A 27,933-nucleotide genomic window follows, 5' to 3' on the forward strand; every position below is an offset into this window, starting at 1 on the left:
TCACAGATAACTTAACATCGCAATTTCTTTCTTCATTGCCTAACAAGAAAAAAAGACAAATTAGGAGTCACAGTGTGAATGAAAGCAAGAGAACCTTGTTTGCTTCTTCATCAAAAGAATCAAGAGTCTGTTGATAATTACAATTATTAGTAATGTTTAGCCAATACATGTGCTAACATCTTTCTAGACCCGTTAGCGTCAAACAAATCCTTAGACCCAAAATACAGAGTAGGCTAGAGAGACTGGAGGAATCTGTATTATGGGACTATGGATCTTTCTCAATGATGGTTTCAAAAATGAGAAAAGAAGCAGTTCCCAAAGTGCCACAACTAGAAGCTGGAACTGTTCTTTTCTGCACTCTGATTAAGTACTTGTTAAAATCTCTCTTCATATACAGCAAAGGTTTCTCCTGATCAAGTCATGCAGGCACTCTGAAGAGGAGGTATTTTTTGGTTAAGTGGAAAACAAACAAAAAAATCAAGTCCAATCACAAAAGTTCAAAAGCACTGAAATAACATAAACAGGTCCCTATTCACACCAAACCACATCATTATGAGAGAAGGGTGGGTGCATTTTTCAGGACTGGCCTGCACAATCAGAACAGAGTCTATTCTAACTCTGCATCAGCTGTGGAAGAAGAGATTGAGATGACTAGGGCCAAAGAGAACAGGCTTGCTGGCTTGCTCAATTTTTTAAGGCAGACTGAGAGGCATAACAAATTTTATCTATTCTCAGGCACAAGCATCTGAAAGACAAATGAATTCAAGGGCCTTGAAGCTGAAGATTGAATATCCAACCTATCTTAATGAACTGAATACTGGGAATGCCCAACTGGGACCATGGGTTCCTGTGGAAGATTTCTGCCTAGTTCTGACAACTCAGAAATCCTCTCTTAGAGGCAAAGATTAGAAAATTTGACTCATTAGCAAACTATCATAGGCAGAAAACTCCCCATTTGTCAAATTAAAGATGCTTGGGCCATGCTAGCTAAAAATAAAATGTGGTGAGACTAGAAAAATCTCAAGTTCTTGTTATGCGTTATACTTCTTTTCAAGAATGGAATGACTACTATACAAGCATTACCACATGTGCCTGTCTGCAAGAGGGGAAAGAGGAAGTGACACACTGAGAAATGCACCCTCCTTTCACAACCTCCCACCCCTGAAAGGCTTCTGGAGAAGACTATTGACAGACTGAGGTTAAATGGTTTGAGAGCCCTGAGTGGGTGGACCCATTGCCTTCAAGCCTTTTCCTGCTGAAACTGCCAAAAATTATGCTACATACAACAAAGGTTTTACTATATGGAGAAATGTTTTCCAGACTGAAATTAAAGCCTTGAGAGACAGGCAACCAAGCTGTACAGAGTAATGCCAAATAAGCATGATGTTCACAGTGCACCCATACAAATACACACATGTATAATAGCATGTGACACAAAGGGCTCCAAGACAAAAAATTCACCTTCACTAACGCAGTTTTGTCATCGTCTTCCCTATGTCGGTAAATGCACTGGCTAAGAAGAGCATACAGTCTTTCCATGCGAGATATACTGACATTCTCTGTTGCCACAATGACCAAATCCAGCACTTGCTGAAGCAAAAAAATAGAAACTGCAATTCAGAATAGCACAAGATACATCCTACTTTCTTATATTGTTAAATAGAAGTGGCACTTCAGAAAACTGATTGAGTATCTCAAAAGATTTAACTGGAGGAAGCAAATTAATATTCCACACATCAGAGAAAAAGCTTACATTTCAGACAGGATTTTCTTACTCATCACTATATGACATCAGTGATCATAACTGTGATTCAACTGCTTCTAGAACAGTGGGGAATGACACGATCCACTTTGTCACTGAGGAGCTGCCTCAGGGAAGTCATGGTTGCATTTCATTAGAAATGCAATACAGGGCCCTAGAAAATGTGTTTTTAGAAATAAGCCTACAGATCTCCCAGACAGGGCTGTACCAGATGGAAACGGAAGCATCCTTAGGTGCTCACCTCTACCCATTAGCTGAATCTGTACTGTGACTAACATCAGTCAGCTCCTACCCTTCAACTCAAGAGTGGATGAACTAGCAGAGCAGTCTGTAGGAAATTACCAATCTCTCACACAGTCCCTTGTGTTACCAAAGACCTGAATGTGGTAATCTGGGGAAAGCAACACTAACAAACTAGCAGCAGCACTGCTGGGGCTGTTCAGTAGCTGTGTGTTGAGAGAGGCTGTACAGATGTAGCTGAAGAGTGCAGCCACACCAAATAAAAATATTACAGCCTCACACCTGCTTGCCTTCAGACTCAGCCTCCCTTACATCACCAATCACAAGATTTGAGTTCTACACCTAATATCAAGCAAATAAGTGAACACACATACAAAAGAAACCCCCAAGAAAATAAATAAAATCAACTAAACAAAAACCCGGTACAAAACCAAGCAGATCCATTTTGGAGGGGCTCTCTGCTATAAGCAGTGAGTTTCAATGACACCCATGTTAAGGAAACAAGTCTTCTAAAAGATGTGTTTCATGGCTGTAGCCCTCTCCTCACAGCTGAAACACATATGAGCAGAAACATCAGTAAGGGCTCTACTCTACCACTTCTCCAGTCAGTAGGCAATAATTTCAGATTACATGCCATTAGCATCCTGATTCTAGAAGAAAACCATGTAGCTTTTTCAAATATACAAGCAGCCATGAACAACACAAACCCCTGAAATCTGCTTCCTTTGGAAGCCATCTTGGAAAGTTAATTTAACCTCTACAGTTCAGATCAACACTTAAAAATGTGATAGAAATTATGCTGGTGACCTCTTTTACCAAAGGGGACTTTCTACCCTCACAAGGGAAACAACCTAGTAATACTCCCTTTCTCATCATGGCAGGTAAGCAGCAGCTTCTTCTACTTTGACTGACCTCCAGAAATTCAACCTAGTAATTTCCTGAATTTTTCTTCTGGCTATGTCCCCTGAAGGGCAGGTCATTCTTCCACCCTCTCCAGTTCATGCAAAGGAACCTCTTTTTCCCCTCTGCATCTAGGCCCATGTTTGATCCTTTCCCTGACTACACCTTAGGATAACAACTTCTATCCTACAGGGGACTAGAAAAAATGTGTAACTGTATGCATGCAAAATTCTAACACTGAATTTTGAAAGCATTTGAGAAATGCAGATATTAGTATTTTATCCAGGATGGTCTTTTGGTCAACCTTCTAATTTCAGGTTTAAAGTCACCACTGCTAAAAATCAAGGTCCTTTTCCAGGTCCAAATTAATGAAAGCATGTGAACAGCAAACCAAAATACACATCTCCCCAGTCCATCATAAAAACTGCTAACCAACAGCAGTAGCAGGTTGACAGTGAGCTAACTTCAAACTTAACAAACACTTTTACATTGAAAATTAGGAGGAGAACAGTCTCCTAAAATTCAGTTCACCAAAACCAAAAGCAGCCATCAACACCACCTCTGGAAACAACAGTCATTACAGGGTGAATTATTTCACAAGCTATAGATCCCTCTTGTGAATTGTTTGAATTGGCATTGGTTAACAAGTGACTTGATTGACAACCATACAGGTAGCAAGAAAACATCCTACTTCAGTATCAACAAAATTGAAATTAGACTTACTCTGAGTTCAGAATAATCCACAGACATTCCCTGTGTGTGAAATTTCCTTACTTCCCCACCACATACTTGCAGTTGCTCATCCAGTTGAGAATGTCCCACACAAGTTGTATGATGTACTTGTGAATCTGGAATTACACACATTTTTGAAATCAACATTTCTCTTTATCTGTAATACAGTATCAGTGAAGTATCCTGTACCTGGAAAAGACTAGCCCTCTGCAATAACAGAGACAGAATTGTTATCCATTTTTTTTACAGAGAAATGTTTGACTTCTATCTTTCTAGTGGTGTTCCATAAAAATTAGGAACTCAGACATGAAAAAAAGCACTAGAGAAAAAAGGCAGGGTAAAAGTAAGAAAAAATATTCATGCTGCCACTACAGCACTGAACAGTAAACCTGAAGTTGAAAAAAACAGTCTAAAAAAGTAGTATTTTAGGTTAGGAAACACATCTACACATCTTACATTTCAAACAGTAAGACATAATTCTTCTATTCCACAGGGTTCTCCAGGTCCACACTGTTTTAAGTACAGCAGTACAGTTAGGCTGCTTATTTCTGGGAAATACCTGTACAATTCAGTATCATTTGAAAAACAAACTATAGAATCAAAAAAAAAAAACAGCCACTGTAAAAGACCATGGCTGTAGCCAACATAACTACAGGAGTAACATCATTATGCAAGGAACACTGTGTGTTGATTTGAGACACAAAAGAAGTAACAGAATGACATTCAAGAATGTTAAAACCTAATAAAACCCTCCTCAAGAACAAAAAGGAGCTAAATTACCTGTTTGACCTTTCACTTACCACTTGAACCTGCATCTTCAACAGTTCTGGCTATTTGGCAATCTGGCATTTCACTCTCCTCTCTTAGGTCTGAACATTCAGGAAACATGACACTCTTTTCTCCAGCAGGGGATTTAGCCACAAGGGTCACTCTCTCACTTTCATTTTCTGTCACATTTTTCTGTTGTCCTTGAAGTACATTTTCATGTTCTTCCATAGGACTGTCCTGGGAGGATACAAACTGAACATTCTCCCTCTTTATGGAGATACTTGAAGAGTCTTCCTTCATTTTGCATTTTCTTTTTGACTTATCTACAAAGAAATACCAAAGAAAGTAATCCAAAACATTCCCAAAGCAGTTCTTTCTTCAAAACACAGCAGCAGTATCTTGCAAGGAAAATAACCACAGGAGCTTCAGTACCATCTCCCTACATGTGTCTAGAGAAAAGGTTGCAAGTTAATGAGATCAGTTCTCTATTAGATATATTATAAGCAGGATAGGGAAAAACAATTTAATGTAACTGAAAACTAGCTGAATATTCAAAACAGACACAGACAATGTTTTGAACTTCAAGTTATAAGTGCCATTAAATGTCAGTTGGGACATCAAGGCCAGGCTCTTACAATGTCATGCAGCGAGTGCATTCAATTTCAGAACCATACTGAATGAATGACCTCAGGATTTACCCCACAATTTTAAGCAACATAATGAAAAATTCAATGCCTCTGTCATGAAGAACCAAGCATCACAGGAACCTGCTTTTAGGCCACAGGAACAGAGAAGGTAGCAGTGACTTTAGCACCTTCTCCGAGAAAGTCTGAATGAAATGCAACTTGCCATTAGAGCAGGAGGTACTGGTGTCCATAGGTGCTGTGGGCATCTTCCAATTCTCATTACACTTTGGGTTTTCTCTTTTACACCCGCAGAGCAAAAAATTGGGTCTTGTGTGGCTGGTTACAAAGCATGAGACAAGTCTCTAAAATCCTGAGTGTACCATCAAAAAACGTACCTCTTTCCTTACGAGATTCTTTAATTTTTTGGCAGCGTTGCTCAAAACCTTCATCCATTTCATTCCTCACTATGGAATATGCAGTATCACTCAAAGTACAAGCTTTGTGCCTCAGAAGATGATCTGAAATTTTACAGCCAGAACTGAGCATTTTCCACCAGTCAATGAAACTCTTTATTTTGGTTAATTAGAATGATTTTTTTATTTTTATATATGCAGGTTCTGAAAGGTTATCTCAGACTTTCAGCATAAAACCAGAAAAGTTACTATTTAAGAAAAAGTACTTGTTACCAATGAACACATCTATCACTATTCCATACCCAAACAATATATCTAACACTAAAACATTTACAACCTGGGAAGAAATGCTCTCTGGGGTTGTTTAAAATTGTCTAACGGGGTTCTTTAAAATTATCTGATACTATATCCAGTGTGGGATTACTAAATTTCCGCAGACAAAATCTATCAATTTATACATCTGAAATTTTTCCAAATTAGGGATAAAAAATACACCCATACCTGCAGGCCCTTTATTTGGTTTGTACTCTAAAGCATTGCTACAGATTAGATCAATGTCCTTTAGAAAATCTCTTGCAGTTAAGTATTGGTGCATGTCAATCTTGGAGAGAACTGTCAAGAGGTCCATGGGCTGTTTAATGGTGTCCTTGTTATTGGGTGCCTACAAATTAAATATGTATGCTCAGAGATTTAAGCTACAAAAATTAAGGACTTTCATGAAGTCAAATAAAGGACTTCATAAAAGCCCCAAATATTTCTAATGCCCTCAAAGATGCAGAAAATAACCAGCTTCTTGAAAATAGAAAAGGTATTTCAGGTGTCTTTGAAGAGACAAACCAGGAGAGAGGGAAAAAAGAAGCAGGGTGGTCAGAAGCATATGTGGAGCAGAGAGGGGAACTGGCAGGATGCATTTCACTTCCTTTCAGAAAATCTCAGCAGAGAAATCTTTCTCAGTAATGTCACCTGCGATTCTCTTTGTTGTTGGCAGCAAGAAAAAAAAAGCAGAATTTGCACCTTTGAAGCATCTGTCCTATGCATCTACTCTAGAATGAGATAACTGGACTCAGAAATGTCAATTTCTTTACTCAGAGCTTAAAAGGAGCCTAATGACTGCTTTAGATGATCTATATGTTTATAGGTTATTCGCACCTTGGAAACTACAAGGAAAGAAAATGACAAGTGAGTGGATGCTTAGGGGAATGGGACTTTGCTGAAATGCACAGCTATCTTAAAACTGCAACTGACTTTGAAGTACATGCCTCTGGCAGAGACTTATTCAATAAATTCAATGGGAAGTGTATGGGAGCAAGAAAAAACATGCAGCCCTTATGGCTGATTATGTACCGAGAAAAGCCCCAGATGAAACTGGAATAGTATCTGAAAATTTATTTGACAAACTGCTGCTTCTACTCCTGTTCTCTCAGAAACTATTTAATCAAAGAGCTTTAGACTTTATTAAAGCAACCCTTGAGGTACTTTTTATAAAGTGATCCCTCTGCTTTTTAGTGCTGTAACATACCTATGTATTCAAACCTTGGGATACATAGGTATCCCCAATTTCCTTGGGCAAATTGTGTCGGCATTTGGTGTAACTGGCACTTGGACTAGACCATCCTTGTAGATCCCCTCTAACTGAAATATTCTAAAGTTTTAAAGACCTTTTAGAAAGAATATAGGGCTTTCAATGAATACTCAAATAATAAACATTTGAGAATCTCAAGGAGTCGAGCAAAAGCAAAATTCATTTCTTTCTTCTTGGAAAATCAGAATAGTACGGTCCTAACATGAAAGATAAACCTTCCTAGAAAGAGCACAAGAACACCAAGAAACATAAACACAGAGGAATTATGAATACACACAGTTATAATGGTATTATAAGTCAATACTAACCTCCTCTGAAACAATGGGCTTTGTAAATACTTTGAAACGTTTGTCAATGACAAGTCTTTGAGCCACATCTCTTAAGTAAATCCTGAGTTCACGCAACGTATCCTCTTCCTGCTCTTCCAACTGTCTTATTTCTTCCTCTGTCAGCTTTCGAGGTTTAGGTGGTGGTGCTACAGGCAGCACTTCTAAAGGCTGGCAAGCTTAATTGAATCAGAAAGTTGTAGTTAATTGATGGTACTCATATATAAGCACATGAAAAATGATTGATAGGAAATTATCACCCAAGCAAATACTTTATTAACTGTTAATCTAGAGTTAGCAAAGTTTTGTAGGTAGAACATCCTCCTCACTTCTGTTGGTTTTTAATGCAGGAGGTTGAGCAGCTTGCTTCATAACTAAGTCCTCAAAAAAACGTCTTCTCTCAGCACAGGTAGGACGCGGGATTCTGAAAACTTCTTCATATTCATTATTAAACAATGCTTTTATCTAAGGCATGAAGAGAAAATATACTTCAGTTATACAAGGCCATGCAAACTTCTTATATTCTGTTCCAAAAAGATGAGTACCTCTCTGAATTAAACTGAATACTTATCTGGACAAGACTATAAATTAACAGTTATCTTTGTGGCCTTACAACACTAGGTTTTTACAGCATGGCAATTTAAAGTGCCTTCTCTAAGGATCACATTCTAGATTTTAAGCTACATGAAGAAACTGAATGATAAACAACTGAGAAAGGGGTGACTGGGGATTCACCATCCCAAAGGCTGCTTATTTTCCATTTATGTGCCTTGCTGTCCTTTGACTTGAATCTTTATGGCAGCTACAGAGGGAAAATGGCAAGGCTCAGAGGACAAGTGCTGGCTTTTTGGTAAGGTGTTTGGGCTTTCTCTGATTTTATTTTTAATTAATTTAAATGAAGTGTCTCAATTTGAATACTTCCAAGTTGTATTCCATTTTTCTATTTCTACTACCAAAAGTTACGGAAGGGATTTCAATCCTTATTTTAGAAGAACTTATTAACAGTATGAAAACGTCTGTTACTGAAACAAAATAATCCGAGCAACACATTCACATTTTGAACACCTTCCTTTAATGGGCAGTCTCACATGTCTACAAGGCTTAGCATGTCTTCTTGAGGAATTTTGTTAAAGAATATACCTAAAAATTGATTTCCAAGTTGCTTAAACAGAAACTGAAACTTAGCTTTCTAATGTGTCGATTTCTCACCTAGATGAAGGAAGTAATTATTTTTTTTAATAACTTACATTTGAAATTACATTCCATCAATAACAGTGCGACCTCTGTATTTTTTCAGAAAAAATTCATCTGACTTTTCAGTAAAAATGTTTTCAGAAAAACAGTCTTTCTTTCCTAGCTACTTTTCAAGCACCACACTCTTCACTAAGGACACAGCTACAGCTAACCAACTTGAAGCCACCAAAACCATTGTTGGAAGCAAGTCCATACATCCGTCTAATAATCTTGAGTATGTGAGAAGGGAGAAAAAGCTGGATCAAAGTCAATTTTTACTCAGAAAATACTAGGCAAATGCTTTCAGCACTGTTTTGTCTAAGCAAGTTTTTAAGGGACTGGGTTTGGATGCTTGAGTAACAACTACAAATTTGCTTAAGGGTGGCATATAACTCTAATGCTTCAGGGAGTTATAAATTAATAAGAAATTGAGTAACAAAGGAAGAAAAGTATTGACTGAAATACCTCTTCTGGGAGATTTCTCAGTTGTACATTAGACGTTGCAAGGAATAAAACTGGAGTAAACCTTGGGATATTCTGCAGTAGTGTTGTAAAAACAGATCTCAGTGTAGTTCCAATAGTGTCCCACCATGAAGGGATTTGTGGGACATATATGATACTCGGTGCTGATCTCTGAGCTTCTTGCATCAACTAGTAAAATGAAAGTTTTTTGGATAAAACTCCATCACGTACAACAGACTACTAAATAACTACATATCAGTCAAACTACCTTATAAATAAGAAGTATAAACACAAGACGTAAAGACAAATTGATAAATGACTCCTTAATAATCAGGTAAAATTTGCACTTTGACTCCAATATGGGCATTTTTATGCAGACAGAAACAGACCTCAATCTCAGGCTGATTTCAAAACTACTTAGGTATAGAATAACTCAGAAGAGCCTAAGAACTCAGCCAATGTAGTGGTGTGCCTGAAAAAAACCCCAAAGCTAACCCTTTGGCAAGATGTACTTGCCTGGAGAAATCACTATGCAACTGCAGCTACACCATTTTCAGTTCAGAAGGGACACACACCCAATTTGGACTGGAGCACAGGCTGAACAAACAAAGGCCTATGTGAAAAGGTGAGGGCTAACACAGCACAAGATGCCTGGCTATAATTCATAACTTCAAGCATATTTTATAAGAGGTGACCACTCCTTAGACTGTCTGAAGAGCTAAATCACTCACTGCCTCTCATTACCAAATGTGGGCTTTGGAAAAACACAAACCACTACCTACAGATGGCACCTCAATCACAGAAGACAACATGCATTGACTGCATGAGGGAAGTGGAACAGTCCTTTCACACAACAAACTCCTCCATGCACCATTTCAGATTAACAATCTGAAAAAGACTTGGTCCTTCTATGTCACAAATAAGTATCCAGTCACATAATGTGTCTGTCCTAACTTGTACAGCTCTGAAATGCTGCTTCTAGACATAAAAATATTTTAATACAGCAATGTCACAAAACAAAGTGGATTTACTGTCCAAAAGTAAAAAAGCAAAACAGCACTAAATAGCTTACATTTCCTTTTCCTAGTTAATGAAAACTCCACACCATACAAATCTAAGTATTCCACGAATTTCAACACTTTTGCTGCATATACTGCAGCATTAAAAGCTGCATATGTAAAAAAACCTCAAACAAACAAAAAAATTATTTGCCTCAAAACCTTGGCTGCCCTACAGACATAATTAAAAAAGAGGTTACAGATTGTGCGTTGACATGCTATCGATGCAGAGCCATCTACTGGTAGCACAGACTCTTAAGAAGCAACAAAAACAACTCTCTAAATCCCACATGAGACCAGCAGGATTTCTTGCCACAGAGAAGGGTTTATTAGCAGCAATTCCCATCTTCCTGAGCTGCTAGTAATATTCCCCCTGTTACATTTCAAATGGATAACATGGCTATGTAAAAAATCCTTATGTGGTGTCATTCCAGTAGAAAAGTGGATTTTCAGAAAAAAGTAAACAAAACAGCACATTTAAATCAGGCCACTTATATTGACAATGATTTTTGCTTACTTCACTAGTTTATACACTAATCCTATGAGACTAACAAGAAAAAAAGCTACCTGCACACATGTTTCATCTGGTAATGTGCTAGCAAACAAAGTCGGTGTATCTAGTGTATAAATTGGAAACTTTTCCAGGGAATGCATTACTGCAGCTGCCAAATCAGAAGCTTGCCCAGATCCTGGCTCTTCAATTAGTAACAAGCGTGGCCTGTAAGACGTTGGTTGGTCACGAGGATTTCTACAGCAATAAGTAGAAAACAAGTTTAAAAATGAGTGATGAATAGGAAAACAAACAATAAAGTTTTTTCCTATGCACCTTGTTTGGAAATACTCTCCCTGTTCCACAAAATAATAAGCTGGTCCATGAACAGGAAACCTATCAAGGCCTACTTTCTCACAAACTGGTACTCTGCCTCTGCTAGAAATCCTGTCATTCCCCAGCACATCTGCTACTCTTTTGGCTGGGTTAAGTAATAGCTCTTAAATTCCAGAGTGAGACTGTCCAGCCAAATACCCACACAACAGTTCAGTTTGATGGGTCAGGGCAAAGTACTCAGAACAGGAGTAACCAGCTGAACCTTCACACTTATGTCGGGCAAATATTGATCGCTCCACACACACTCTCAGCTCCTTCATCTAGCATCCCTCACACCAAACAGCTTACACACTCAGCTGTCTTAAAAACAGAGCCATAACAGGGACAAGCATACCTGCTGAAAGCGAGGAATTCTGCCTTCTTGTGATCACACGTTTTATGAGTCTGCTTCTCTTCAGAGATTGATGGTGATTCCTCATCACTATCAATCACATAATTTCCTAAAATAGGATTTAAAGAGAAGAGAGGGTTGTTTCCTGCATAGTCCATCTCTGTCTTGCATTAATACACCTTCAAAATCAGTGCTGGAAAACATTTCTCTTGTATTTTATCATTTGAATGCTATTTCCTGAAGAGTTCATTCTACCACAAATCAAAGGAGAATGCACAAGTCTCTACAAAGCTGTCCTATGTCCCATGATTTGCATCAGGTATTATCTCTCTGTTGACAACAACTTGTGAGTTTTTCTCCTTAGAATAAAGATCGTTAGGAACAACTTATGTGGCTCCCAGACACTTGAAAAACATTTCTCCTGCTTTAAGCATTTATTTGAAAAGAGGTGCTAATAATTTAAAGCTTAGATTCCTCTCTGCAGGCAGTAAATGTGATGTTAGCTCCTGTCAGAAACAGGGTCCTGCAGCAGAGAATGTGTAGCTCTCGACTGCTTTTGCATGTCACTCACAGGTCCCACCCAGCATTGGGCACACACAAATTGTAAAATTGTGCTGCTAGTACAGCTGAGTACATTTGTGTACATTGATTGCACAGATCACAAGCTTTTGCTCTGGCAGATTTTAAAACAAGTGGATGTAGATGTTCTACCTTGCTGTTGGTCCTTCTTTAGTGCAAGCTCAGCATGGGGAAATACTCTCTGCAAGGTTTGTAAAATCCTTTCCAGTGTGTCTTCTAACAGTGGCTTTGAAATAGCTGATAGTGCTTGCCCAGGGGAAGGCACAGCCCTCCGTGAAGCTGGAACAGTCTTCTGCATGGCCATGGAAAAATCATTTGCTTTTATTTTAATTGAATCCATGTTTATCTGCAGTCTCTGTCTGCTTTCGTACAGCTGAGGATAGCGATGCCGCAAAGCACAGAGACCAGTTTCAGCACATAAGGCTTTAATATCAGCACCACAGTATCCTAATAAACAAAACAGGAATCAAATGTTATGTCAATCTCAGACAAAACAGAATTCAAGGCCAGTACTTCTAAAGGGCAAAAGACTTTGTATGCAGCCAAAAATTACCAGGCTAAGAGACAATTTAAAGAGTTACTGCACCGCAGAAAAGTTCTGTTACATGCCTCACAGCCTAATATCCTGCACTTAGGCAGAAGCCTGCTCCTCAAAACTTTGTTCCTGGGAAAGATGTCACAAACCCATTCAATGTTCTGAGAGACAAAAAGAAAATTGAAAGGAGTGTCTAAATTTGTTCCCATGCCAAGTGCCTCCTCACTGCCTCTCTCTGCCACAAGGTACAAGAGCTCTCGGTACAAGAGCTGCCTGCTACAAGCTCAGGTTCCCTAGGACTCAGGTCACATGTGGCAACCCACAGTTTTCAAGCTCACCAACACATTCTTCAGCCAGCTCTTCAAGTAAGTGGTCCGATGGCTTCGGCTTCCAGTCTCGTGTGTGAATTTTGAAAATTTCTTTTCTTGCCTGGAAACAGGTGCATTTCAGTTTGCCCTAAGTTTTCTCTTAAAAGAGCAATGACAGCACAAACCCACAAAATCCCTTATACCAATACAAATGCTTTTCTTATCTGCTAAACCTTTTAGTATTTTAAAGGTCAATTATTAATACACTGTCTGCTTCTTCAAGCAGGAAATTTAATAATTCTGAACTTGTTCCATTAAACTCTTGCTGGGGGCTGCAGTTAAGTAAAAGGCATTTACATGTACCATAAAAGTGAATTTTCCCAAGTGTGAGACCTAACAATTCTGAAGAAAAAATCATTGTAAAATCCTTATCTGCAAACAGAGGTATTTTCATCAAAGAAAATTCTCTCAAATTAAGTAAAACTTCATGAAACTTTTAGCACACAGATTAATTATGGCAGTTTTTTAGAACTCTATCACAGTAGAGAATCATGTATTAGATCTTTTTAATGGCACCTCATCTCCTCTTCCTGAGAGCAGATGAAAACTGGAGAAAAATATTTGTGCATTTCACTAGCTTTCAATCCAATAAGCTTATTTGTCCTTTTTCCAAGAAGTGATAAGAAATATCAGAGATAGCCAGTGAGAAAATACAAAAAGAGGTCTCCAGTTTTGCATGCTATCTCCCACCTTTCAATATTTTTATTTTACCCATTTTTATTTTGCTTAACTATTGCCATTGAACTAGAAGCTTCCCAAGCCCTGCACCTGTGCAGTATCCTTCACATCTTTGTCCAAGTCCCTGTCAATAACTTCCAGTAAGATCACAACATATTTAATTTGCTTTAGCATCAGCCTTGATCAAAGTTTTTGCTACCAAGGAGGCATTCTCTCACCCTTTCTTTTAATTTCGAGATGCTAGAGGGGTAGTTTAAAACTAATTAATATACCCATTCTTTCTTAAACATTTCAGTTACTATCAGCATCCCATTTTCTTCACCAGTCACAGAGAAACCAAAACTAAGTAGAGAATCAACTACTTGTTGAAATCACCCTAATCATATATATTCAGCACCAGGTCTGCCCTGTACACTACAATGCAATTTCTCCAATATCCCTTTTTGTCTCCCTATAGCTTTGTTCAAACTGTACACTACAGATGGAGACTTGCACTGCTGCACAATGCTGCCTTATTACAGGGATTTGTTATGAAGATGGACTTTGCCACAGAAGCACAAGGTTGATTTGAAGTTCTGACCTCTTTGTTTGGCAAACTGAAGCGGAATTCTCGTTCAAAGCGCCCTGGTCTTCGCAAAGCAGGATCTATAGAATCCAGTCTGTTGGTGGCTCCTATCACCACAATCTCTCCTCTGCTGGCTAAGCCATCCATAAGTGCCAGAAGTGTCCCCACAATAGAGCTAACAGAAAAATATGGTTTTCATTCACCAGCTTAGTAAATTTTCTTCAGTTACACATAACCTTGTCCAATGATCACTCAAAAAGTACAAGTTTTTACTGATGAGATGCTGTTTAGCAAAAGACTCATTTTAAGTCATAGTAAAATACAGGGAAGGCAACACAGACCTTTTGCTGATATCAAGCTCAGCAAACTGTTTTCAATTACTGTTTAAAAATCTCTGAGATTCATTTGCATGGAATTACTAATTTTCAGGAAAAATGAATGTGTCACTTGAAGTTAAATAAGTTGCCATCTTTTTTTCACAAAGATCAAGCAGCTTCTATGTAGATACAAAACATGTCCTACCTATGAATTTGGTCTTGTTTATTGGACCGTACAGGAGCCAGAGCATCAATCTCGTCAAAGAAAATAATTGAAGGTCGCATCTGGTAGGCCTACAATGAAAACACAGGAATATTGAGATCAGGAAAACAGCCCTATTTGAAAGAGCAAATGCATGAAAAACATCATGGTTGGAAAGGCAACTAAATTATTCAGACTCTGTTAACTGAGCTAACAGAGTAAAGTGGCATGAGTAACAGAAGACAGCAGCCTATATCAACTCAAGGAGACTGGGTGACAAGAAACAAACCACACCAGTAGTTTTTACATCTACCTGGCAACCACAAGAACAGAGACAGGACTTAGTTAAGTTACAGGCTCTGGAAGCACCCTCTGTTATCAGTTTAAATGACCCTGCTTTCAGCCTGCATCTCTTTCCCTCTGATCTTAAGCCACGACATGTTACTTCTTGAAACATTTTTGTGACTTTTTGGGAGGTTGTTGCATTTGTTTGGGGAAGAGGGGGATGTAGTGGTGGTGCTTTGCAGGATTTTCGTATTTCCTTTACTAACCTTTCCCAATACATCTGAAGATTTCAACCCCTAAAACTTCACTGAAAAAGGAAACAGTCGCAATCCCATTTCAGTGAAAGGAGCTGACAAAACATGTAGATCATAGAAATTTATTTCCAACTCAGACAGAACACATGCCAAATTTCAACCTTACCTCCTCAAACAATGTACGAAGCTGTCGTTCAGATTCTCCTATCCATTTACTCAGGCACTCAGCACCTTTTCTCATAAAAAAAGTCACTCTCATGTCACCTTGACTGCATTCATTAGCAAGTGCACGAGCAAGCAGTGTCTTTCCTGTCCCTGGTGGACCATAGAATAGACAGCCTCTGCAATTAAAAAAAAAATTTTAAAAAGTCACATAAGAATAAAACATCATGGAAAAGCACCTATTACAAACCCCATCCTTAAAACACACAATTCTGCTCTCCTAAACAAAACACCTCATGGAGAAGATAGCAGTAATAGCTGAAGTATAAAAAAAGTCAAAAATGTTCCTGCACAATTCTCCAAAGCAGCAAAAAAAATCAGTAAAGAGGACAACGAGGAAATACAAAACTTTTATCAAAGCTTGCAGCATCCTAAAAGAGCACTCTCAAAACTTCTGGCAATCCAGCAGGAGTGGCTGGAACCAAACAAGAACAAACTTCCAATGCAGAATCTGGGATTAGGCTAACTTAGGAATCGTCAGTTCATTTTTCAATGATGCACTCCATTTTTTTTTCAAATAAGTCAAGGTTTTACAGTAAAACATTTGATTCCCCTTTAAAAAGCTTTGAGTTACTGGAATTGGCTTCCCTTTGCTGGTGATAAAGGAAAAAGTTTAAAGCTGGAAGGATATTCTGCATTTCTGCATTTACATCAACTAGAAAAGCACTGCTGCTTCAAAAAAGAATTTCAATTAATGAAGAAGCAAAGCACAGAAATATTTTTCTTTTTATTTTGAAATACTTTTAAAGTTACTGAAAGCAAAGAATTTTAGGTCCTAGTTCAATATGCCATGACTGAGTTTTGTTGACCAAGAATATATAAAGCTAACAATTAAAGCACTGGTCTTTTTTTGTAACACAGAAGCCACTTAGCTCCGTAAAAAGAAGACAGATTCCTATTTTAGCTCAAGTACAACAAACACTACAAGTTTCTAGTTGCATATCCAGTCAGTTGCAAAAGTGATACTTGAGAATTTGAAAAAAAAAGAGTTGGTGGCAGAGACAAGTGGACTTTCACTAAACAAACATTTGACTTCGAGTAGAAAGTACTTCCTGCTTACAAACAAATCAAGTCTACTTCCATTTAGAGCTATAAAGAAAAAATCCCCAATTCTGCCTTTGAAAGGCAAGACACTTTGAAAGGATGGCATCACCATGCAGTAAATCTTTGGGCCAACATATATATTGGATTCTACCAATTTTTTTTTAATTACGTTTTACTACTGTTGAAAAAAAATCAACTGCTGAGAATTTAGAAGCATGAAACGAATTGATGCCCCAGTTGAATTCTCCTGAAAATAGGTAAATTAGAACTTAAGAGTTTTAAACAGTGTCTGTTACCTTGGAGGTTCAATTTTCAATCTCTCAAAGATTTCAGGATAAAGCAATGGAAAAATGACCATCTCTTTTAAAGATGAAATGTGGTCAGAAAGACCACCCACGCCATCAAACTGCACCTGAAGATGAAGTCAACAGAACACATTTTATATGATAAAGAAAGCTGCAGCCTTGATAAGGTTCCATGAGAAGCTGGATTGCTTGAGAGAAAACTCAAGGGAGTTATAGATGGCCCATTACTGGAAGCTTTCATAAATACTGCAAATGTCTCACTGCCTCAATGAATCAAAAATACTTACTGAACCATCTATTTGTATTTGCTCCATGTCAGCCAGACTTCCTCCAGTTTTCATGGTATCCTTGTCAACTCCACTTGAGGCACACTTCTGAAAGCTGACCAGAAGAGATCTGATTTGAATTGAGGAAAAAAAGGTGCTTTCTAACTTACAATGCAGATAAAAGATTTTTTATTTTCTAATGACAGCAAGTGAATGCAGAAGGCCTTATAAATCAGCAAGAACTTCCTAAATAGGTAAATACTCATTCCAGTGTTTTACATTTAATGGCTATGAGTAGATAAAGGAAAATGGTCACTCCGGACATTAAACTGAGGTAATTATTTTAACAATACCACTTATGAATATCCAAGCCAGTTAACACAGCACATATAGGAATTCAAGCTTAGAACAATTATTCCATATGTGGAGACCATGGACTGACCTTGATTATTATGATGGAAGAATTCCTCCCCTTTCCAAACACACTGACATCTTTCAAATAGTTTTAGCTTTTACCTTCAAAAAGTTACAGCCCAGGAGAACACTTATTGCAGTGAGTGTTAACATTATAAAGGCTGCCCGCAACTCCTGGGCTTTCCTGAGGACTTTGGAATGTGTATGCCAGAAGATACACATCTGAAAGACGTCAGGCTGAAAACTCATCTGCTAGACTGTTATTAAATTAATATTCCTAGAACATTTGTTAAGTAACAAAATCTATTTCCCCTATTTTCTCTTATAGTGGTTTTTGCTTTGAAAAAACAACAGCAAAACACAGCAGCAATGAAGTTTTACATCAAGAAAATACATCAAAGTGTTTATCTCTACATTTCCTCCCATTCCCACCTGGAAATCAAATTTCTTATTAAAAGTCAATCCTAAAAATCCAGTTTAAGAGACTCCAATTACAGTTGTCAATACCAACAGGTATGACAATTTTGAAAAGGTACAAGAGGAAGATGGCAACACTTCATAGTTAGGCATATGCAAAGTCCATATGCAATCCTCCCTCCCCTATTCGCTAACTTCATTAACCTCCTTAAATTTCTCTTCTTCTTCTGTATTTCAAAATCCTCATCATCATCAGAAGAGGAAAAGGAATCACTGCTGAGGACTCCATATCTCTGTCTGCAAACATTCAAACAAGTAAAATATTAAAATGCACTCAAAGTAATACCAAAATTTAAGTGAATAATATCTCAGAGTTTACTTTGAAATAGACAAAGTTTTCAGATCATTGGAAATTTTATCTGATTTCAAAGTACATTGTGTCATTTTCCTTGTGACAGCAATATTTGATTTTTATTAGGAAGGTAAAATGTATCACTAGTGTGCAAAGAAATTTTTAATCAAGTTACTCCTTTTATCTCAGACACACAAATAGAGTTTCACTTAGCATTATGTAGCCACTCTGTGAAACATCAACATTTTAAACTTATTTAAAAACTTGACTTCAAAACCCCTTCCTTCCATAATTGTCTGCTTTCAATGATACTAAACAAAGTGTTCCAAAGGGAAGGCACTCTCTGTGCTCTGTTTGAATGATCTGACACCCCTTTGTCATTACTACTGCAATTCATAAATTGGATTTTCATTTAATATTTTTCTGGTTTAAGGATAGTTTCATACAGAAACATGAACTGATTCCAAAGAGACATCAGAATCAGTGTTTGACTGATTTAAAAATAATCCATTAAAACTTCCATGCAGGCTCTCCCTCTAACTAAATTGTCTTTGGTTTTAAGAAAGTAACTTTCATCTCTCAAGATTAAATAGTCTAAGGTTTTCAGAGGGAGATTCTGCTTCATTTACACAACAAATTAATTTCAAATACACAATCTCAGCCACAACCCTCATCATCACCTTATGTCATTGGACATCACTTTATGGTCATTGGACCATAAATACTGCATTTTCAAATAAGATCTGATGTCTAGTAAAAAGACATCAGATCTTTTTACTGCCACTGTCAGTGTTTGTTTTCTTTATGCTGTTAGACTACCACAGTAATAATAATTATCTTATTTGCCACCAGTCCAAAACCCCTTGAAAGCATTATTTAGTCACGTGACAGCACTATTGAGACAGAAAAACTATCACCTTTTGTTCCCTTTGCATGAATCTCTCTCTGAAACAGATGAAGATTGGACTGAAGAATCTGTGTCACATTTTCTAGGTGCTGTTGAAAGCAAAGAATTTAGAATAATGTCACAATCAAGTTTAAGATAAAGCAGGATAGTCAAAGAGGCAGAAAACAGGATGTGTATCACCCATCTCTAAGTTCAGAGGAAGTTTCAAGGCAGGCAGGGGTTAATCAATGCACAATAGAAATGAAAAAACACACACCTGATTTTTAATGAGAACTTGAGTAAGAATATAAAGTCTCTTTATTTACTATTCTTTCAAGGCTAGATAGGTCATATTTTTTACTGGAAAACAATAAAGATCCCCAAAAAGTAAAAATGAATAGCATGTACACAGGATACAGACATTTTAGAAAAGGTACTGGCAGAATGAAGGTAAGAAATTTAAAGTTGAGTGTGTGCATGTATTTCCATTTAAAAAATCTTGCTTCCATGCAAGAAATTAGCTCTTCAGAAAAACTGTGCCTAAAACCTACTTTCCAATGTATCTTGATAGCACTCAACAAAGCAAAGCTTTTTTCTTCTTGCTTCACTTCCTTATGATGAAATTACTGAACACAACATTAAATTCTTTAAGTACTGTTGCAAATAATGATATATTCAAAATGCCCTACACTACAGGTACTCCCTCCTGTCCACAGCCTTTTATCATGCACTTGTTTTGGAAAAACACTGAGACTTTTTTTGTCTGAATACCTATGAGCTCTTTACCAGTACAGCCCTAGAATCTGTGGGTATGGCTTGTAATGTCAAGAGCAACACAGATTTTTTAATAGATGAAAAAATCTCAGTAATTCAGCCCCTCTCAATTGCTTAAGAAAAAGCTTTTGGCTAGGGTATAGTCAAGGAAATTTAGAACAGAAGTAGCTTACAATGCTACCTGGATTGTCAGTTGTTTCTTTACCAGTTGTTTCCATATGTAGACTTTCCTAATTAAAAGAAACAGGAAAAATTACACAAACATGCAGAAAACCTGTGAGCATATCTGATGCCTTTATAGTATCAATTTCAAGGCACTCCATATGTGCACAAGATTAAATTAACACACAGCAAGAGGGAATAGGAACATCACTCAGGAACCCAGGATTAATAACAAGGATTTCTACTCTAAAATAGGGTTTAGTAGATGTGAAACTTAAACACTTGGCCAGACACAAAACTGGCTGTATCAATAAGTCACAGGTTAATTATCCAAGAGTGTGGTAAAGCTCAGGACAAAGCAATTCTTAGCAGAAAAAAAAAATATACTGGCATTTGAGAGATGATTTAGAAAGTACTATGGTAAATTCTGGTTGAAACAAACTGCAAAGGAATTCATATCTGACCAAAACTAACTATGAAATCAGGCTATGGATATATTTACAAAACAAAGTTCCTGGCATTCAAGAAGACAGTGGACTACTTTGATTTTACAGAGCAAAACCAAGACAAGGAAGTAATATTGATCAGTGTCTATAATTTTAACATGAGTTCTGCTTGGGACAGGGGACAACTTGAGCTTGCAGGCAAGAACAAACTGGCACAAGAACAAATACAGATAAAGCAGGTACCAGGAAATTCACTTTTTAGTAAGATTTGAATGAAACCCCAAGCCCTGAGACAGCTATTTGTAAAAAGCTGGGGGTTTTATTTATCCATTCAAAATTATAAGGCAATTCAGCAAGCATAGTATATTATATGTTTCAGCATATCACTATTCTTTCTTGTCTTCTGAAGAAGGTATTTCCTCCACCTTAGAACGTAGCTGTGGCATGACTGTAAAATATTAAATTATAATTAGAGAACATGAATAAAATATTAGTTTAGATTACACTAAGCTTTGGAAAAAGTTTTTGGCTAAATTAAAATTAAAGTAAGCAATTCCTTTACATGAAATGCCATTCATATAGAAAAATAGTAAATTATTTTGGTATCTGCTTTTGTGTAGTGGAATACCCATAGTCTCCCTTTCTTTGCTATCTAGGTGTCTTTTCCACATCATCCCTTTTTTTTTGCAAGATTTCCTCTGCAGTACTAAGATAAAGAGTTGACATGTAAGAGCAAAGACAGGTGAGCACAAAAAACCCCACTGAAAACAACACAAGTAGTTAGCACGATATTTTAATATAGTGTGCACAAAGCAAGAGTCATCAACACTTCACCAAGTTTTTCAACACTACTTAAAAAATAGGTAAAATGTTCCGTTTTTTATAGAGAGCATTTGCAAACATAAATTGTTTTCAGTTAATTTTCCCCTCTTGCTGAACACAGTACAAAAGAATATAATTTAGAAGGAAAAAAAAGAATTCTGAAGATCATACGAAGATAACAAAAAGAAATTATGGCAGTTTTTCACAGCACTTAAGTTGCTCAGCATGATAGCATTAAGTGAATTTTAGTTCACAGCCATCCTCAGACAACAGGTTTCTTAGTCTTCTTTTACTGGAATTAAGGTCTCAAGCTGATTTTCCATGAATATACACACTAGAAAAAATAATATGTCCCTGCTGATATACTTTGAAAACCTTTCAGAAAACAATGTCAATTTGGGCTTCAATTTGGGTAAAGAGAATTAAGTCACAGACACGCAAGCAGAAATGTAGGACTGCTTCACTTTGCCTGTATCCAACTTTCTGCCATTTCTTAACAAGACACTATTTGCAAGCATGAAAGAAAAGTTAATTAAACATGAAGCCAATTCTGGTGCCAAGAAGATAAATTTAGAGGGCAAGGTAACATCCACTGAAAGTCTAGGCATGAAGTGGTCATTTCAGTTCACAAGAAACCAGCCCACATATAAAAGATGCTCTGGTGCAAAGATCTCTCTAGAACTGGCAATCCCAAAAGGAAGGCACTGGTGGCCAATTTAACCATTGACTGTGTCCAAAATCTTTACACATAAAGCACCTGACAAATACATCCTCCTGTGTGTGCACAGTCTGTAAATAGTAAACCTTAAGAGAAGCCACAAGCAGGAGACACTACCTGACCAAGTGCAGTGGAACGTTTATGGAATGTTTGTCAGGTTGCTTGGCAGTGCCCCCCCAAAGTTCCAAGCTTGATCATGCCCAACCCCCAAGTCCCTGGTGGGATTTTACTGTGGCTGGCACCTGATGCCCAACACTTGGCAATCACAGAATCATAGAAGGGCCTGGGTAAGAAGGGACCTTTAGTGACCATCTAGTTCAACAAGGACAGGGACACCTCCCACTAGGCCAGGTTGCTCCCAGCCCCATTCAGCCTGGCCTTAACACTTCCACACAGGTTCTCTGGACAACCTTGCCACCCTCACAATAAAGATTTACTGTATACATAGTGGCACGTAGGGAGGTCTCAGCCCAACTGATGCATGCATTTACCACTTGCTGCCAGGAATAAAAACATCTTCTTCTGCCATCAAAAGAAAGTCCCTAGCCAATAGTATGCACAGCACAAAGGCTTGCTAGTAGGGCTCATTTTAGTAGCTCTGCATGAAAAAAACCCAGCTTACTTCATTCTAGGATTGCAAAACAAAATAAACTGATTTATAGTGGTGTAAAACTTTGTCAAAGTCTACAGATTCAACAGACCTCTAAATCCTCTAATCCCAATTTTTTCATCCTTTAAGCACCCAGTATTACAGAAAATGTAATGTAAAGATGGTTTGATAGAATTATATTCTATATATAATAGAATTGACCTTGGGTTGAAGCCAGGTGCCCACCAAGCCACCAAGCCCTGGGTGACAGGACAGAGAAAATAAGATGGGGAACAACTAGTAGCTTGAGATAAGGCCATTTACCAAAGCAAAGAAAGAAAAGCTGAAGTTTGTGCAGCTCAGCAGTAGCCAAAGCCCAGGTGTGTTATCAGTACTTTCCAGCTACCAACACAGAGCACAGCACTGCGAGGGCTGCTCTGGGAAAATGAACTCTATCTCAGCCAGACCCAATACAGATTACTTTCCATAAACACAAATGCATTTGCATTAATTGTGCTATTCACTTTTAATTATTTATTGATTAGTTTCATATTAAATGTTCCATTATTTTTCAAAGGATTTTTTTTTCTTCTGTTCTGTGGTTTTTGTTTGGTAAAGCAGTCAACACACATGGAGTTAGCAAGATGGATAACTACAAGTGATTTTTAAAAATAGGACTGATGATAATTTCTTTATTTAAGCTGTGGCTTTAAGGACATAAAGGAAAAAAGAAAGGTAATGCAGACATACACACAAATATTGTGATAGGAAACAAAAAAAAACAAAGTTAGGGAGGTTACATGTCAAACTGGGCCAGTTCAATATTGAAAAAAAAATCCACATTTTATCTTTATTTGTTGTATGGTTGAACTTATACAATACGCAAGTATGAATTAAAAGAATTATTAAGTCACAGGTAAAAAATGAATTAAAAATTTAAATTAATGTCTGATGTATTCTAGAACTAGAACAGTCACATTTCTATATAGTATTTTCTGAGGCATGTTCAAGAAGGAAAGCAGCTAAGACCCACCAGTGCCACTGAAACAAGCTGCAATATTAAAATACTGAATTTCCCTAGCCTACAGTCATTATTAGTTAAAATATTGAATTCTGTTCTTCACAACTAGTGTTTGAAAATCTGGAATGATCCAGCAACAATAAGAAATCATTATAAATTTAATTCTGTATTTGCTTCTTTGTGATTTCACATTCAAAAAAAACTCATGCAAAATAAAGGTCACATTGAGAGAACATCAGTGACTCATCCAGGAGATCAGAAACATCTGAGATTGCTTTTATAATGTTAATTCATCTCAGCTGTATGAATACATTTTCAGGTCATCTAATGAGAGGGATTTTTTCAGAAGATCCTCATATCACTTAGATCTGGCAATAAGTGAACAATTTGTGTTGAAGAAGATGCTAAATGTGAGGTAGCCAATCCCTCATTTGCTGTAGAAGAGTAATTTGATATAGTGAATAAGGTAACACTTGCAGAACAGTTGTCAGATTAAGGAGTTTGCATACTGCCCAGAGACATTCAAACTTCTCTCTCTCTATAAAATCCAAGACCATACTGGAATAATTTAAATAATAACTTTAAAAAATTGTCATTAATTCTGTTTTCCTCATTTTCTATACTCTATTTTAAATCCTCCCAGCTTGGGTTGTGGAATCTTAAGATCTCATTGTTGTTAACAATCTTAAGATCTCAAATGTTGTTAACATTTCATAGACTTTAGATCATACAGGAATTGCAGCTATCCACAGTCAGAAGTAAAGCTTTAGGATACCTGCTCTTCATCTAAACCAAACTGACTGAGAGAACTCATCCTTCTTTCCTTTTAGTATTCTTGGAACTTGATTCTAGAGGACTATAGGCAGTCTATAGTTATGAATTTCTATGAAATACCAGGCCCAAGGCATCCAAAGTCAGTAATTCTGGCTATACTTCCTTTGTTTCCATCTAAAACATGGCATGAATGGATACAGGAATGCACTTTATTTCATATTACATTTTATTGGGACTTTCTCGTTCCCTCATATGTTGAAACTGCTAAATCTCTAAATTCAAAGTTTGTATCTTTACCAGATAGATACATGTTCCAATTACCCAAACATACCCTGACAAATGTATCCACTAGATATTCAAAAGTTCATGGAATTAGTGTATAAACAAGATATAAGAAATTACACATCCAATTGAGCAACTTCCCCTGATACTTGCTTTTTCTAACCATCTGGTCTACACAATATTATTGTCACATACACTTTTTGTTCCCTATAAATTTCACTTTTATTTCTATATTAAAATATGGGTTTAAATAAATTATTTTATAAATATTAGTTGAAAATCTGTGGCATTCCAGGCACTACCTGCATTTATAAATCCCTGGTTGGTGCTTTGGTCACAGTAAAATCCTTCCTTCCTTTTATTACTCAGTAGAATTCAATTCTTAAAATATTACTGCTGGAAAACTTCATTGTGATTTTTTAAATTTAAATAGCAAGAGAAATTTTTTTCCAATAGCAATATTGAACGAAATTAGAGATTGATTCTTGTCTTGCTTTCAGCAGGATCCAATCTCCAGCTCAGCTTCTCACTTGCACAGACTTTACTCCCTACAGCATTCTAAATGTTCTAAATTTTAATTCAAATTTTCATTCTGTGTGCATTACCACCTGTGAGAAAAGGCACTTTCTTCATGCACTTCTTTTCATTTGTGTTAAGTCAAATCTCCTTAAATGTTCAGTTTACCATTCAGTTGGTTCCCAGCTTCATAGAAGGGTACCCTATCATTTGGGCAGCTATGAATAAAGTCTTTATCCATCATTCTGATCCCTATTTTTACATACGTCGGTGCATTGAGTATTCTAGCAAGAACTTTTCCCACCCATCCAGCAAACCAGAGCACCACTATGCAAAGGAGATGTTAGGCTGGGGCCATCTACTGGTTGAATTGTTGAGCTTTTGTTGACAAATTAGAAAAACTACTTTACACATGTAATTCTATTGCAGTTATAAAAACAACAGCATATATTAATATATTAATCACCTAAGTATGTGATGTTTCTTGTGCAATGGTTCTTTGCTTTTAAGATTAAATACTGTATGGAGTTAATATGGACCATTTATCAAAAGAAAAAATAATTTATTTGGCTTTCATAAACAAAATAAAAATGGGGGGAAAGGGGCCTCCTGCTTCCCAATAACACCTAAAACAAAATAAAGAATAAGGTAACCAAAAAGAAATTGAAGAATAAAGTGTAAGATTTCATCATGAATTTGTATGTGTTGTTCTAAAATAGCTAACATGCTAAAATGTACAGGTTTTGGGGGATTAAAATAGATCTGTCAATTTTATGATGTACCTTAAAGATTCTTATTAAAAATAAATTCAAAGAAAAAAAATTAGCAAATTAAGAGAAGACCAAAGCCTTTTAAACTGGAAGTTCTAATAAATGAGCAACTACAAACCAAGAATAATCAAGATTGATTGAGTCTGGAGACCAAACTATATTTACATAATTATGCTGTTAAGTATGTATTTACTCATTTATTACATGATAATAGTGGTAGTTATTTGTGTTGTAATTTAGTCTTATTTCTTATTTTAACTGTCTTCAGGAGCAAGAGAGAGCATTTTACAGATTGTGCAAGTTTAGGTGAGACTCCTTGCACTTATTAAATTGCTATGCATATACATTAATGTATCCACAGAGACAAAAATATATACATACTAACTCCCTATGCTAATGCCTATACTTTTATAAATATATATTTATACATGTATATAGGTATGCAATACATGTACATTCATTTATATCTATATATACATATGCACACATGCATGCACACATGTATATGACATGTAACTTGTACCTTTTATACTCTAAGTTAAACAAAATCCTCTGTTGGCTCTTAGTTATACTGGGATTAAACACTATTCACATCTGCCCTAAGCAGATCCATCAGCAGGAGAAATTTCTAGCAGGAGCTCTAAGCAGCTTGTAATTTTATCAAGAAATGCAAAGTGCAATTTAATATGTATAAAAGGCAGATAAACAGTAAGACTTCCCAGCATAAAGAGGAAAGTGTAAACATGTTGCAGGTTTGGAGACGAGACTACAGGAGCTAAATCTGGGAAGAAAAACATTGCCACCATCACAGACAGAACTGGTAGAAACACCTGCAAGAGAAAGAAAAAAACTGGTTTAGGAATTAAACTGAACAACTGTGGTTTTCCACCTCATTCATAAGAATAAAAACATGTTTTCTGCGACACTAGAGTATCTTTTCTCATGCTGCTGCAAGCTCACCCAGCACAAGAGTCATCTGACCTCAAAATACCTACAAGATAGGAATATTTTCTAAAGTACTCCCTCTACTGTCAAGGGGAAGAGATCGGCCTGGAATAGTACCTGAAATCCATTTGTCCACATATTAGGGACTCCTCAAGGACACTCAGGGCTGGGTGTTGTGCTGGTTTTGGCTGGGCCAGAGTTAATTTTCTTCACAGTGGCTTGGTGAGGAGCTGTGTTTTGGATTTGTGTTGAACACAGAGATGATAACAAAGATGATTTTGCTAGTACTGTGCAGAGCTTACACCCAGCAAACTGGTCCTGCTGTTGTTTATCAGGTAATTTGATCCACCTTCCTGTCAGTTTTTACTACAAAACTTATAAAATGTCTACTCAATTAAACATTAATGCATAATAATCTCATTTTTTATGTCCACCTGGTTTGCGTCAAACACTAAGAATTTTCATTCCTGACATTATCAGCATTAAGAAGTTGTCACAATCTCTTCCAAAGTGCAAACCTAAGTCTTGCACTCTATTAATACAGCTGTCCAAATAGAAGATTCTTTTAAGTTAAATTATGTGTCTTCTTGTCTCTTTGACCTCAATGTATTAATGCCATAGCAAGATTGCTGTGGGTGCAATTTAGTGTGAGCACAGGAGTCAAAGGAGTTAAAGGCCCATCAGCTGATATCTCCTGCTCTCTGATACCACCCTGCTCCACCCCGGACTGAAATAAAGCTCAAATTAAAGCCTTTCACCAGACCTACCAGAACATCACTTCACCCTCCACCACATCTGAGAGGAAAACTGTTCTGCCCTTCAGCACTTACCCTGAATTCAGCCCTTTGCAGACTACCTTCTTCCTCCCTGGGTTTTACATTTTAACACATACAAACAGTTTCTTTCTCAGATAAACACCCTCCAACTAATACCGTTGCTCTCCATATACCATCCATGGCTTCGTTGCCAAGTCGAAGCTCCCACTTTCCAGTTTTTCCAGGCTCTGATATGTCCCCCCTTCCTCCCTCCCTCCCTTCCACAGCCTTCTCTCTCCAGAGCCCATACGAAGACGCACTAAGCGAAGCCCTTGGGATCACACATGCAAG

At 37.2% G+C, this 27,933-nt stretch overlaps 1 protein-coding gene across 1 annotated transcript; it reads right to left on the minus strand.

Moving 5' to 3' along the window:
* Positions 1-27,890, minus strand: LOC136555329 (ATPase family AAA domain-containing protein 2-like). Its single transcript, XM_066547946.1, has 21 exons — positions 27,760-27,890; positions 17,975-18,067; positions 16,961-17,069; positions 16,665-16,780; positions 15,269-15,443; positions 14,567-14,655; positions 14,060-14,219; positions 12,772-12,862; positions 12,031-12,345; positions 11,323-11,428; positions 10,670-10,850; positions 9,048-9,233; positions 7,679-7,814; positions 7,332-7,528; positions 5,943-6,102; positions 5,420-5,546; positions 5,252-5,364; positions 4,435-4,725; positions 3,692-3,750; positions 1,462-1,590; positions 1-39 (listed from the first exon to the last, which is right to left on the minus strand). Exons 1-21 carry the CDS (start codon positions 27,888-27,890, stop codon positions 1-3), a joined length of 3,003 nt encoding a protein of 1,000 aa, XP_066404043.1.
* Between the last annotated feature and the right edge of the window lie 43 nt (positions 27,891-27,933).

Source organism: Molothrus aeneus, chromosome 1, assembly GCF_037042795.1.
Source record: "Molothrus aeneus isolate 106 chromosome 1, BPBGC_Maene_1.0, whole genome shotgun sequence".
NCBI lineage: Eukaryota > Metazoa > Chordata > Aves > Passeriformes > Icteridae > Molothrus > Molothrus aeneus.

Excerpts from the sequence above, each read along its gene's own strand:
- LOC136555329 (XM_066547946.1), bottom strand. The coding sequence starts at position 27,890 with ATGGGCTCTGGAGAGAGAAGGCTGTGGAAGGGAGGGAGGGAGGAAGGG. Across the intron at positions 7,815-9,047 it reads TGAGAAATCTCCCAGAAGAG|ATAAAAGCATTGTTTAATAA; the intron begins GTATTTCAGTCA and ends TTCATGCCTTAG. Across the intron at positions 3,751-4,434 it reads TGAAGATGCAGGTTCAAGTG|ATTCACAAGTACATCATACA; the intron begins GTAAGTGAAAGG and ends GTGTAATTCCAG.